At 35.3% G+C, this 13,765-nt stretch overlaps 1 protein-coding gene across 1 annotated transcript in view; it reads left to right on the top strand.

Annotated features, from left to right (window-relative positions):
- The window catches only part of MLIP (muscular LMNA interacting protein), a 249,045-nt gene that overhangs the window by 170,356 nt on the left and 64,924 nt on the right, over window positions 1-13,765 (top strand). The window contains 2 exon segments of the mRNA XM_010363869.2: window positions 660-704; window positions 13,176-13,304. Of these exon segments, the coding sequence (XP_010362171.2) occupies window positions 660-704; window positions 13,176-13,304 (174 nt within the window).

The raw sequence follows: 13,765 nt of genomic DNA, 5'->3' as shown, positions 1-13,765 counted from the left end.
TGCACAAACGTGTTCAGACTACAGATTTCATGTTAAATGTTCTTATGACAATGAGATAACCTTTTTAAAAATGAAAGAAACTAAATCCAGATGAAAGGATTGAAACACAGGAGCCAATGACAAAGAAACAATATTAATCTGCTCTTTAAACAATTCTAAAAACCAAGTCATCTTTATTCTCAAGTCATAAAAACTTTGTTATGCTTTACTTTTTATATAACAATACTTTAAAGAAATATATGTTATTTGTTTCAATTTGCTTTAAATAAATAGAAATAGCAATGACGCTGGTATGTTTGATTAAAATGTGAAGTATACAAAGAATGAAATGTTATGTAACCTTGAAGAATTTTTGATGTCATGTTATAATGCTTATGTTAAGAAAATGAGAAGGAAAAGCAGCATATAAACATCATATTCACTATTATGTGGGCTGAATAAAAATACATAGGAAAAATATTTATGGCAATATACCAAAAATATTAAAAATCATTTCTTTGGTGGCATAATGATATTTTTCCTTTTCCTTTATACTTTTCAAAATCCTATCATGGACATATAATTCTTTAATACTAAACAAACTTCAAAATACTTAAACATATAAATATTTTAATAAATTATGAGTTTCACTAAATAAACACCATGTTTATGTTTTGCAGGCAAATCTCTCCTCACCGTCTTCTACAGTATCTGAGAGTCAGCTGGTATGTATCTTCTAAGTCACAGATCTACTTCTGCAAATTCTGATCTCTCAAGAGAGCTTTACTTGAGTAAAAGTGAAAAAAAGAATACATTTACTACGTATATTTTTATTCACTTACTTGTCTAATAAAATTTTACTGATACTTTCCAAAAGCTCCATGGTGGTTGTTTTGCAGGTGACAAACATACGTAAAACTATACATATACTTTACTTGCTAGTAACTTACATCCAAGTAGAGGCATTAGAAGAGATTGTGAGGTCAGGTGAAAGATGTCATTAGAATTTAAAGAAGAGAGCTCACTTTTTAAAGGAAAAGATCCAAAAAGTGTTTAAGGAGAAGGTCATGATTGAGTAGGATTGTTTTTGGATTTAAGAAATAGATATTTCACACAGGAGAATTAGCATGCAAATGGTCTAGATCAGTGCTGAGCAATAGAAATACAACATGAATGACAAATGTAAGCCACATATGTAATTTAAAACTTCTAGTAGCCACATTAAAAAAGTAAAATGGAGCGAGTAATGTTAATTTTCATAAAATATTTTACTTAATGTTATATAAATATTATCATTTCAATGAATAAGCAGTATAAAAATCAAGATTTTTTTACATTACTGTTTTGGGGAAGAGTCTTTGAACTATTACATATTTTACATTTACAGCAAATCTCAATTCTGCCTAGTTACAAGAGCTCAAGAGTGGGGCTAGTGACTACATTGGGCAGCACAGATCCAGACTCTAGAATCTGTTATTTGAAGATAAAATTTGATTAAATGGGAGAATTATTTTCTCTTATAGCATTTTGTTTTTCTTATTCTTACAGTGGTTACCAAATAGAAGTCATGAAATAAATTTCCTATATATCACTGGTCAAAGATTTTCTTAATATCTTTGGATGTTTATTATCTAAAACTGTAAATTCCTGAATAATAGATATCTTCACTAAAATTAATGGAAATTTATAGTAAAACAGTTTGAAACATTAACTGATATTCCCCTTTTAAAGAAATGGTTTTGGTGTCTTGTAGCCACAGCCAGCAAATCGTCCTGTCATTATTATGCCAATAAAAATAATTACAATATATTTATTTGTAATACTGAGAAATCATAAAAAGCATTGTTTGACTTTTCAAATAGCCTGATTCAATCAATCCCATTGGGTATACTGCTGTTTATACATATAGTGTGTATATGGCATGTGTTTGAATGTGTGTGTGCATTAGTTTCAATTGGTTTAGAACACTAGGGGGCGGGGGGCAATATAGTATACTTGAAAGAATCTGGGATGAGTATCAGAAGACCCACCTTATACTTCCTCCTCTGACATTAACTAGCTGGCTGACTGTGGGTAAGCAAAAGTCTGGGAGTCTGGATTTCAATTTCTTAATTGAACAGTGAGAGCATTCTATTGCGAACTTTCCAAGCCCTTCCAGGCTGTGAATTGATGGTTACTAGCATAGTGGAGTTGAAGGAGTTGCCATGGAAACAAGCACTGCAATAACATAATGAGGTTGAATGACTTCCCACTTTATAAGTGGAAATATTACTACAATTATTTTAATATTTAAAATGATATATTTGTTTATTTAGAGTAATTATGGAAATAAAGAATGTTTTACACATTGTCATATACAGTTTCACTCAGTATAGTATATAAAATACAGATTTTAGATGTTGGTGGACTATATATACATGCATAAGTGTATATTTTACATATATATAAGTTCTTGGTTTAATACTTTAAGAAATTATTTCAAAGTGGCAAATATATATATATATACACATACATGTATATATATATACGATGATTTTATAAAATGAGATATAGTAAAACAACTCTTTGTGAATGTAATTAAAACACACTTACTTTTTGCCCAATAAAATAATCCTGTTGTTTGTTTTCTCTAGGGGCAAAACTACAAAGCGTTGCTTTGAATGACTTTTATAATAATTTTCTTTCATTTACTTAAGTCTTTTTCTCTAAGGCATTCAAGGCATTTCTTAACCAAGTTTTAAATTAAGTTTTAATCTCAAAATGCCCTTGAGATATAGGTAGGTTTGTGAAGGGATTATTATCAAGCAAGCATATCATATTAAAAAAATGAACATGTCTTGTACTGATATAATTATTTAATTCAATAACTTTGGTTTCTATTTCATGACATTAACCCTGTGTTTATATTAATACTACCTGAGAGTGGAATAAATAGTGGAAAATGATTGTATGTAAGACATGTTACAGGGCATGTACTTCACTAAGGGTTTAGAATATTTTTACACTTAAGTAACACTATAAAGTTATAATTTTTTCATTTTTATGAATGAATTTTCAATACTTGCCATCATGAACTCTTTCAGTTCTGAATAATATGAGTAAATAAGAATGCCTTTGATAAACAGAACTTTGAGATATATATTTATATTTTTATATAGGTATGTGTTTATAATATACGTACACATATAGATGACATATGAGGTAATTCTCATTGTTTATATATACACATCTTTGTTTATATGAGTAAATATGTATGCATATATAACACATAAAAACAAAGTTAATGGAAATATATGATATTTTATAGTTAAATTACATAAACAAATATTTGTTTGGTGTAAAACCAACAGTAAATAGTTAAAATTGACTCCTATTTTAGGAGGTAAATGTAGTACGTGTGTTGAAGAGAAAATATATGACAAATTGCTATGGTACCACAAGCTTAATGCAATTCTCAAATTGCTTTTGAGATTTAACTTTTTAAAGATATATCATTTTTTCATGCTTTCAAATTTTTAACTTGGCTGATTTGTTTGCTTGCTTTTATTGCAAGTGTACCAATTCAGAATTCAAAGGGAAAGAGGAAATAGAGCCATGACCCTTACTCTTAAAATATTTCCGTTGTTTACTCTGGAATCCAAATGATTTAGAGTTGGGCTTGGGAGACTGTTTTGGAAGCCCATGTGAAGCTAGTTCACCAGTCTTAGCTTCTCCTATTAAACTGCACTGCAGTCGATCAGAACTGGAAAGGAAATTAGAGATGAAAATATCAGGAATTCCCACCTATTCACTGGAGATTGGAATAATGACTCTGTCAACCTGAAAAGATTATTGTAAGGCTCACATATCATAAAATGTGGAGTCGTCAGTATACTCCTATAGACAGGGAGAGGTTATTTTTGCACATAAAATCTATGAAATGATGAAGAGATAATATGTGCAGCCATTTTTACAGAAAAAGAAACAGAGGCTTACGGAGTTAAATAGATTATCTAGGATCACCAGCATCAGTGTTCATCCTTGCTTTGTGTAGCTTTGGAAAAGGAATCATTATTATTGATTTTAGATAATTCAAGGAAAATAAGAAAGGATGAATTAAGGAGTTTGGAAACAGGGCCTCTATGGAAGCATTACTTTCACTGGATACCTCCTGTGTCTGACTCTGCCTAGTGTTTTTGCACTGCCTGGAAAATGTGAGTACTTACTGAAGAGGAGACTGGGTAGGGTCAGTTAGAGTACTGAAGTTTTCACAGCTGTGAATTGTGCTTCCTGTAGCATATTAAAAGGAGCAAAAGGAAAGGAAATATCTAGGATCTAGGTTAAACCTTTACAAAGCTTTCCTAGCTGTTGAGCTGAATCATCACAAAGATATTAACAAAGGCCAGCGGGGTCTTTTTCCCTGCATAAGATAACACACAAGTTAGGCTCCCCAAGGTAGGTAAACCCTGGTCTTCTTTGGCAGTAAGGGAGCCTGGTTTAGATGATATTTGCCTTTTACTTTTGAAATTTCATGCCGTTACAAAATGTTCACTGTTGTCCAGGATGGAATACTTAATCTAGAGAGCACAAAACAACAAATTTTAAAAATAAGTCACCTGGCTATATACAGGTAAAAGCAAGATGCTATTTACTGGAACACTATTAAGAAGAGTGCTTAAACTTGCAAATACTTTGTTCCTAGTTCTGAATGCCAGCTGATGCGTCCAGCTTTAGTGGTGCGTGACTCATCTTTCTGAGGGCCCTTAAGGCCTCTGTTGTTCAGAAAATGCAGCCCTGAAAGCTTTTATGTAGAACCGATGTCTCCTTCAAGCTCAAAGACAGTTTCTCCTTGACCAGTTTTTCCTTGACGTAACATACTTAAGTGCCACAGCATTTATCAGGTACGCCCACTCAGGTTTGAGTCATGCTATTATCTTTTATTTAGCCATTGAAATATTTCAATCTGGCCAATCTGTATTGTGTATATTCCATAAAATACTTCTTGAGCCGTGAGATGCAGCCTGTAATTATTGAGGTCTTACGTATGTTTATTTTTATAAAACTATTGTAATCATTATAAAACATTTTTTGGAGGAACACATCAAGTAGGTACTTTTGTGAATAGTCTAGGTCATTTAGAATCAACATGCCATATTTATAAGTGCAAAGTATATATTCTGTTTTTCCTTTCAAATGTATTTTATGCTGTTTTTTCTTTACCAAGTTTTGTCATACATATTATCTCATTAGGTTCTTATAATCACCTTTGAGTTAGTATGGCAGGAATTGTTATTTCCATTATTCCGATGAAAAAACTGAAGTTTAAATATCTAGAATGCCATGTCAATAGTTGCTTGGTAATAAGTGGTATAAAAATCTCTTTTGCTTTTTCCAGTCTTGGGAGCTTTACCCTATGCCATAGTGTTTTGAGATTTAGGATATTTGGTTAAGGGGAAAACATAGCTTAAGTATTTGCTTCAAGTATATAATAATGTTTGTTTAAAACAAGAATTAGGGTCTATAAACATGTATTATCTGAATAAGTAAATAAGGTAAATAATTTAGAGAATATTGCTTTTGTCCACAATTTTGCCTGGTAGAATGTATTGAGTTTGCACAAAGTATTTTGCCATGGAAATTCTAAAGGCAAAGAAAGAAGCACTGGAGAATGAAGACAAAACTGCAGCAAATGGGTCAAAAACAACCATGGCACTTTCACAAACTCTTTGAGTCCATCAAATTAGTAAAATTTCCAGCCAGACTCACAGAATTTGCTGTATGTTGTTTTGTTACTTTCTTGCAGTTTTGTTACATATCTTATCTCTCCAGAAAGATCAAAATAAACTCTTGAAAGCTGGCACCTTATCCGTTATTTCTTTTTTTCTTTATCACACCACCCTAGAGCTTATTTCTATAGTCAAAGGCAATTAAAAAACATCAGTCCATTAGTATTAGTTGAAGTTATTAATTTAAGAAAGATTTTGCTGGCCAGGCGCGGTGGCTCATGCCTGTAGTCCCAGCACTTTGGGAGGCCGAGGCGGGTGGATCACAAGGTCAGGAGATCGAGACCATCCTGGCTAACATGGTGAAACCCCGTCTCTACTAAAAATACAAAAAAAAATTAGCCGGGTGTGGTGGCGGGCACCTGTAGTCCCAGCTACTCTGGAGGCTGAGGCAGGAGAATGGTGTGAACTTGGGAGGCGAAGCTTGCAGTGAGTCGAGATCACCTGGGAGACAGAGTGAGACTCTCTCCAAAAAAGAAAGATTTTGCTGTAAAACCCCGTTATTTAAAAATATTGGTAATCGATTCTCTAGGTCAGTGCTGGTAGTTAATCTTCAACTTTGGTATCTATCCCAGAGGCTGTACTAACTTGCTGTCATAGAATTCTGATTATAAGTTCCAAAGGATGGAAATAGTATCTGTTTATATAGTGCCCCAAGTGACAGTGTTCAAGTATGAGTGTATACTTGATAGATTATAAACACAAATCAATAGCAGGCTTAGACGAGTGTCTTATAGCCCATTAAAACCTGCCACTGGGCTTTAGGGAACCCATATACTCCCTTGAATTTTTTCTGTCCTCAAGACTAATGTTAGCATCAGATATAATATCCTCTTCTTCTCCCCACTCTCCACTCTTGAGTTCTCTAAAAAAGATGACATTGTTGTCTTTTGGTATTAAGAGTTTTATTGCATATCACCATGAATAGAGGGAGAAAAACAATAATTTCTTTTAAATGAAGAAGATTAAAATCTTGTAAAGTCCCTAAAGTGGACTCTTTCCTTGACTTTTCTGTAGTTGATAACTTTAGCTTTCTACTCTTTCTCCTGAGGGCGGAACTCACCAACCCACTTTCCTTCTTCTCATCGTCTATTGGAAAAATGCCATATGGCTCTTCTATCCCTCAAAGTTCCCTCTTTGTGAATTATATTGTGCTCAAAAAGTTAGCCAATTCAGGAAAAATAATGGATGACCTCAAGGAGTCAGTCAGCACCACTTTTTAAAAAAATTTATTTTAAGTTCCAGAGTACATGTGCATGATGTGCAGGTTTGTTACATAGGTAAAAATGTGCCATGATGATTTGCTGCACCTATCAAACCATCACTTATGTATTAATCCCAGTGTGAATTAGCATTTTTTCATGATGCTTTCCCTCCCTGCCCACAACAGGCCCCAGTGTGTTGTTCCCTAGCATATGTTCATGTGTTCTCTTTGTTCAGCTCCCACTTATAGTGAGAACATGCAGTATTTGGTTTTCTGTTCCTGTGTTAGTTGGATGAAGATAATGGCTTCCAGCTCCATTCATGTCCCTGCAAATTACATGATCTCATTCCTTCTTATGGCTTCATAGTATTCCATGGTATATGTATACCACATTTACTTCATTCGATCTATCGTTGATGGGCATTTGGGTTGATTCCACGTCTTTGCTATTGAATCAGCACCTCTTATTGACTCCATATTGAATTATAGTGAACACACTGAGCTTCTGCCTGTCAATTAACTTATTCATTCTGTAAGTTTTTACTGAGCACCAACCAGGTACAGGCACCATTCTAGATGTTGGAGATATAAGAGTGAATAAACCAAAGATCTCTGGTTTCACAGAACTTACATTCTAGTGGAGAAAGAAAAACAATAAACACAAACAGATGTCAGGTAGTGATAACTGCTGTGGAGAAAATAAAGCAGGTAAGAGAGATGGAGATTGCTATTTTATATGGCTCATTAAAAAGATATGTCTGACAAGGTGATGTTTAAACTGAGAAAGAAGGAATGAGGGAGTTCCAGACAAGGGAAGAGCAAATACAAACTCCTGGAGGAGGCAGTATCATAGTGTATAAACTAGAGTAGAAAGAGTGAAGGAGTGGAAGGGACAGTACTGGGAAATAAGACTGGAAAAAGAGAGGCTGGTTAGGGATATGAAAGATCAGGTCATACAGCACCCTTATAGGCATTGCTTTGTAGGCACTACAAGGGCTTTGAACTTTACTCTCAGTAAAAAGGTAAGGCATTAGAGAGATTTCAGAGCAGAGTTGACACGACTTGATGTAGAATTGATGGACATCATTTAGGAGATGAGTGACATGACTCAACTTACACTGTGGTTATCTTGTGATTTACTCAACTGGATTGTGAGCCTCTGAAAACAGGGGATATATCTTATTTATCTTTATAGACACTATAGTTCCTGACATAGACTAGATCTTAATTGGCAAAATGTCTCCAGTGAACATTTGGTAGAGGTGTGCTTCAGAGTTGCAAAACAGTTATTTTGTCTTTCAGGCACTTCAAAAATGTCTATACCCAGTGTAAATCAATTTTCAGTATATTCATGAATTGATATTTTCGATTTGGAGAATCTTCTCATTTTTCTTCTTGTGCCCTTTGTGCTGGCTATGAGAGTCATTACCTTTTTTATTTTTCCACATAGGCTGGAAAGAAAATTACAAAACTGCTTTTTCTGGCATCATTAGAGGGTCATTTGTGTCTATCAGTCATGAGTCTGACTATTCTATGGATTCTATAGTAGATAAAAATGAAAGAAGGGCCTCTTAAGGCTAGTTTAGTTGTAATATTGCTGAACAATGACAATCTAACAGTAGTTCAGTTTTATAGACTCCCCAAACTTGATAAATCTAATTTCCTCTGTGTTTGTTTGGACACAGATGTAACAAATTAGATTGTTTGGAATTAGAGAAGTTGTTCAGGAGAACCTTTACTTGAAGTCCAAAGTTATCAGCAAAGATCACTACATGCAAAGATGCAATATAGATTAGGAATTAATAAAGCATAGTCTGTTTTAAAGCCCCTCCTTCAGTCTGGAGACAGAAGACAAGGCCAAATGGATGTCTCTGGAATGATAGACTAAGAAAGATCTATCTCTACATGAGTAGCACATTTTAACGTATTGAGTTCAAGTCTAGTGTCTTTCAACTTTTAATGTATACGTGAATTGCTTAGGGATTTGTAAAAATGCAGATTCAGATTCAGTAGGTTTAGGTCGGGCACTGAGCTTTGGCATTCATAACAGGTTCTCAGATGTTGCTGATACTGGTCTACAGCCTTCATTCTAAGGGTTAAAGTGCTAGCAGACAATGTCTTAATTGGATAGAACATTAGTTAACTTTTTGTTATAAATGTAGATTGCATCACCATTTGACATTGTGAAACAAGGTATGAGGAATAATCGAGGGGAAGTTAACTAATATTCCAAGAGAGACTTATGTGTGATGACAACAGTGCCAGTTGCTTCACATACGCTGTTTTATAGACTTTCTAAGTGGCACTTTGAGACCCTTGTTTGGATGATGGATTTGAATATGCAGAAATAAGCCTTTTGCTGTAATTCTGTGTGGTATAATTCCTGAGGGGTCAGAAAGGTAAGTAATAAAATGTGTCATTACCGATTATTAAAGGACATAGTCATGTATTAGAATTACAACCCTTCAACAGAAGTTCTACACAGGTTGAATGGCTTTTCCAAGGTAATACAATTTATTAACAACATTGCAAAAACTAAAATCTATGTCCATGTTGCTCTCCTTCTACAGTATTATGCTACTTCATGAGAGTAAATTTTTAACCAAATCCAGAGACACAGTGGAAATTTGATGTCTTGGCCATGCAAATTATGGAGTATTTTAGGAGGTGGTGAAGAGGTGTGTGTGTCTGTGTGTACGTGTATGTGTGTGTGTGTGTGTGTGTGAAGAGAGTGGATGTGTGGATGTGTATAGTCACTAGGAACTAAAAACATTAGAAAACATTAGGTCCTAAATGTTCTAAGAGTATTTAGGATGGCTGATGAAAACAAAGTAAAATGGCACAGAATGAGTTAACAATGGCCAAAATCAAGGATGAGACAGTTGACAGTGGAAATAAAACAGAGAAACAATATATTTTAAAGGCATAAAAAATATAAAAATTATAGGAGCTTTGTTGTTGATTAGACAGGATAAGTTACAGAGAGGTGGATATTTAACAATTATTTCAAGCTTCTATCTAGTCTATGATGTTGCTCTTTCTCCCTGGAATGGGCACAGAAGTGATAAAAATCACAGGCATGATGATCGGACCAAACATGGATTTAAACCTTAACTTCGCGTGTTAACTACATGACTTTGGCATCTGATTTATTACTTTTAAATCCCCCACAGAATTTATAAGAAATTGATGAGATGATCTATCTAAAATATTGAGTTCAGTTTTTGATTCTATATTGATAGAATATAAAACCTGTGTCTATGAGACAATGATAGTGTCATTAGCTGCAATGGGTCCTCAAGGATTTTGAAGCTGGTTTTGAAGCACATGAAAAAGCATGAAGAAGGTGCAGAGGCTACCATGCAGATGACTTGTTAGTATACCAAGGTCTGTGGAGAGTGCATGAGGTTCAGAATTGGGACACTAAGGTTAGATATTTTTTTTTTTTTTTTTTTTTTTTTTTTTTTTTTTTTTGAGACGGAGTCTCGCTCTGTCACCCAGGCTGGAGTGCAGTGGCCAGATCTCAGCTCACTGCAAGCTCCGCCTCCCGGGTTCACGCCATTCTCCTGCCTCAGCCTCCCGAGTAGCTGGGACTACAGGCGCTGCCACCTCGCCCGGCTAGTTTTTTTTTTTTTTTTTTTTTTTGTATTTTTAGTAGAGACGGGGTTTCACCGTGTTAGCCAGGATGGTCTCGATCTGACCTCATGATCCGCCCGTCTCGGCCTCCCAAAGTGCTGGGATTACAGGCTTGAGCCACCGCGCCCGGCCTAAGGTTAGATTTTTAACTGGACCAACACTGAGAGACGGCTGGGTTTGAAAGGTATGATTAAAGATTATAGGATGAGAAGTATGAACAACGTCAAAGGCAAACTACGTGTAGTCATCTTTTGCCTAGAGTTGGCTTCCATATCTATGAAGTATTGACTACTGGGTAACAACAAATTAAGGCTGTAGCAGCAAAGAACACGACTAAAGAAAAAGGGAATATATACAATGTAAAAATCAGGGAAACCATATGAAGACCAAGTAAGTAAACAGAATGAGGAAGACTCAGAGTCTTCACATAGTCCAAACCTGGGAACACAGGGTCCAAGAAAAGAACATGTGGAAAATCTGATAGAGTGGAGGAAATGTAGGAAAAATCATTGTCTATTGTCAGAGACAACCATCAAATCCAGGAAACTCATAAGAATTAAAGAGCATAAAAACTGGTAGAGAAGAAAATATGAAGCATCAGTAACAGACTCTGATACTGAATGTATCTGATATCCAACTAAGCAGAAGAGTCTGTCTTCTGATGTCACCCTGGAAAGGACTGATCCCAAGACAGATGATCTGAGTGGAAGGCTCTAGGCCAGGATAACCCCAAACATCTGCCTGCTTGCAATAAAGGGACCCAGGCAGTCATGTTTCTCTGGCAGAGATTATCCTGCCATCCGAAGTGCTCCTGGTTAGATTTCTTCTCCCTGGTTTCATCTTTCTGCATAGTGACATCAAGCTTAACCCCTAAAGTACCATATTGGTTTTAGAGCCTTGTAGCCCCTGAGTCCTGGAGTTGCATTTATTTTCTGCCTCACAAGGGAGTAGAAGAGAAGGAGAAAGTGCAGGAATAGGAGAAGAAGAAACAAGAACTGAAGCAGGAAGTCAAATAAAAAAAGAGACAGAGGTGTGGACAACTTTGCATCATGGCCCAGGTATCAGGCATCTCTGTAATTATAGGTGGCTATACAAATAGGGAACTGCCTGGACCTTTTTTTTTTTTTTTTTTTTGCAGCGCTTAATGGAAGAATATTGTTCTCATGTGTATAATCTATGGCATCACTTCATGCACAATTAGATGTTACTTGTTCATTCTTCCCCTTGAGAAAAATCAGAGTTTCTTAAGTGGGAGATATTTCTCAGTCTGGGGAAGATAGAGACTTGTTTCAATCTGTATTTCCCCAGTTGTCATAATACATGAAAGACCAAATATCTGTTGAATAAAGTATTTCAGAGCTATGTTTATTCAAGACTCAAAATATATCAGGTGCTTTATAGAGCAAAGAGATAGATGTAGTCCCTTAAGGCTTAACTTGTGAACATCAGAATTGACTGAAAAGAGCTAATTTACCATTTTCCAAAAGGAAATGGGGTTGAGAAGAATGATTGCAGCAAAGTGCTTAAACAGAAAGAGCATCACAGCATTTTATTAAATTATTGTTTGGGATGTTTTTGCAAACATCAATCTTTCTGTGACATATTACGGGGTAACAAGATTTTGGTGTTTGTGAAACATCATTTTGAAATTACCCCAAACTAGAGCTCTCCCCCATCTCTCTTTGTCAAATCGACACTGGGTACAAGCTTAAGAATCTCGAGTGACTGATGTATTAGCTAAAATTCTTTTGATTGCAAGTTACAGAAGTAAAGTTGAGTTAAATGAAAAGGTGTGTGTGGAGGGAATCTAGTGTAGAAGAAAAGGAAAGAACCTCAGGACAGGAAATTCATGTAGACCCCTGGAATGTTTGGGGAGTAAATTCTGGAAAGCCCTCTGGTGTCTCTCCTTTCTGGGCTGCCCCTCCATGCACTTTGCTCTATCCTTCTTGATCTCAGCATATCTGCCTTTTAGGTCGTGTTAAGGGTTTCCTGTAGCTTCTACATGACATACTTTAATTTCAGTCTCCCACAGTTACTGCAGAGCAGTTTAAATCCCTGTTCCATGTTATTGGGAGAGACAATCTCTTTGCCACCCATTCTCCACTCTTTTAGGTCAGAAAGCCAGCCCAGTTTATAATATGAACATGGCATCTGGGGGCCCAGCTTTGTAGATTTTGGGGCATGGAGGTTGAGCAGTTTCCAGAAACAGAAAGTTGTCATGGGCTTGGTAGATATACCAAAGTCATCTACACTATCATGCCCAGAATGCTGCCTGACACAGAGAAAACTCTCAATAAATATTTAGCAAATGAAATATTTGTTGACCAAATGCACCAGCAAGGGTAGAACATGTTTGCATTTCGAATGTTACAAGAGTAGATCTTTATGAACTGATTGCTGTTAAGTTTTAACTAAACTTATATTAAGTAAAATCATTTGACTTCAGGCTGTTTTTATGCATTTGTGAAATCATTTTAAAATTAAAAAAAAATTTTCTGTGAGAACAGCATTGAATGACTTAACAATACACATCTTTGTTCATTTTAATAGTTTTTTTTTCTTGTTTTTTAAATATTTATTTGACATTCATGAAGACTAAGCCTGGAGTAATTCGCCCAGTACCTGTAAAACCCAGAATATTACTGAAACAAGAGGAGGAAGTCTATGAACCCAACCCTTTCAGTAAATACTTGGAAGATAACAGTGACCTCTTTTCTGAACAGGTGAGCATACACAAGAGAAAATGTTTGCTATTTTGATAAATGACTATATAAAATAAAGATGTCTCTATGAATATAGTATGTGTAAGAACATGTTCATTTGATTGGAGTATATTTGGTAATGAAAATGCTTGCATAATAAGTAGAAGTTCCTAAATAATTCAAGAATAATATTTTGAAGCATTTTAATGTATTTTTTTTTTTTCTAAAACTTGTCTATTTAGTGCTGGTATTGTTTTGGGGACCAAGATGTTACTCTCTATAAAGACATCATGAAATCACTGATTGGATGGGTCATATAGGTGTGGCATTCTTATTTCTAAAATCCTGCTTCCAGCTGGGTACAGTGGCTCATATCTGTAATCCCAGCACTTTGGGAAGCCAAGACAGGAGTATTGCTTGACCCCAGGAGTTTGAGACAAGCCTGGGCAACATGGTAAAATCCCATCTCTACAACAAATTAA

Source organism: Rhinopithecus roxellana, chromosome 4 (assembly GCF_007565055.1).
Source record: "Rhinopithecus roxellana isolate Shanxi Qingling chromosome 4, ASM756505v1, whole genome shotgun sequence".
In the NCBI taxonomy this organism is placed as follows: domain Eukaryota; kingdom Metazoa; phylum Chordata; class Mammalia; order Primates; family Cercopithecidae; genus Rhinopithecus; species Rhinopithecus roxellana.
The sequence above is the reverse complement of the archived record's forward strand: the minus strand, read 5'-3'. Positions and strand labels throughout refer to the sequence as shown.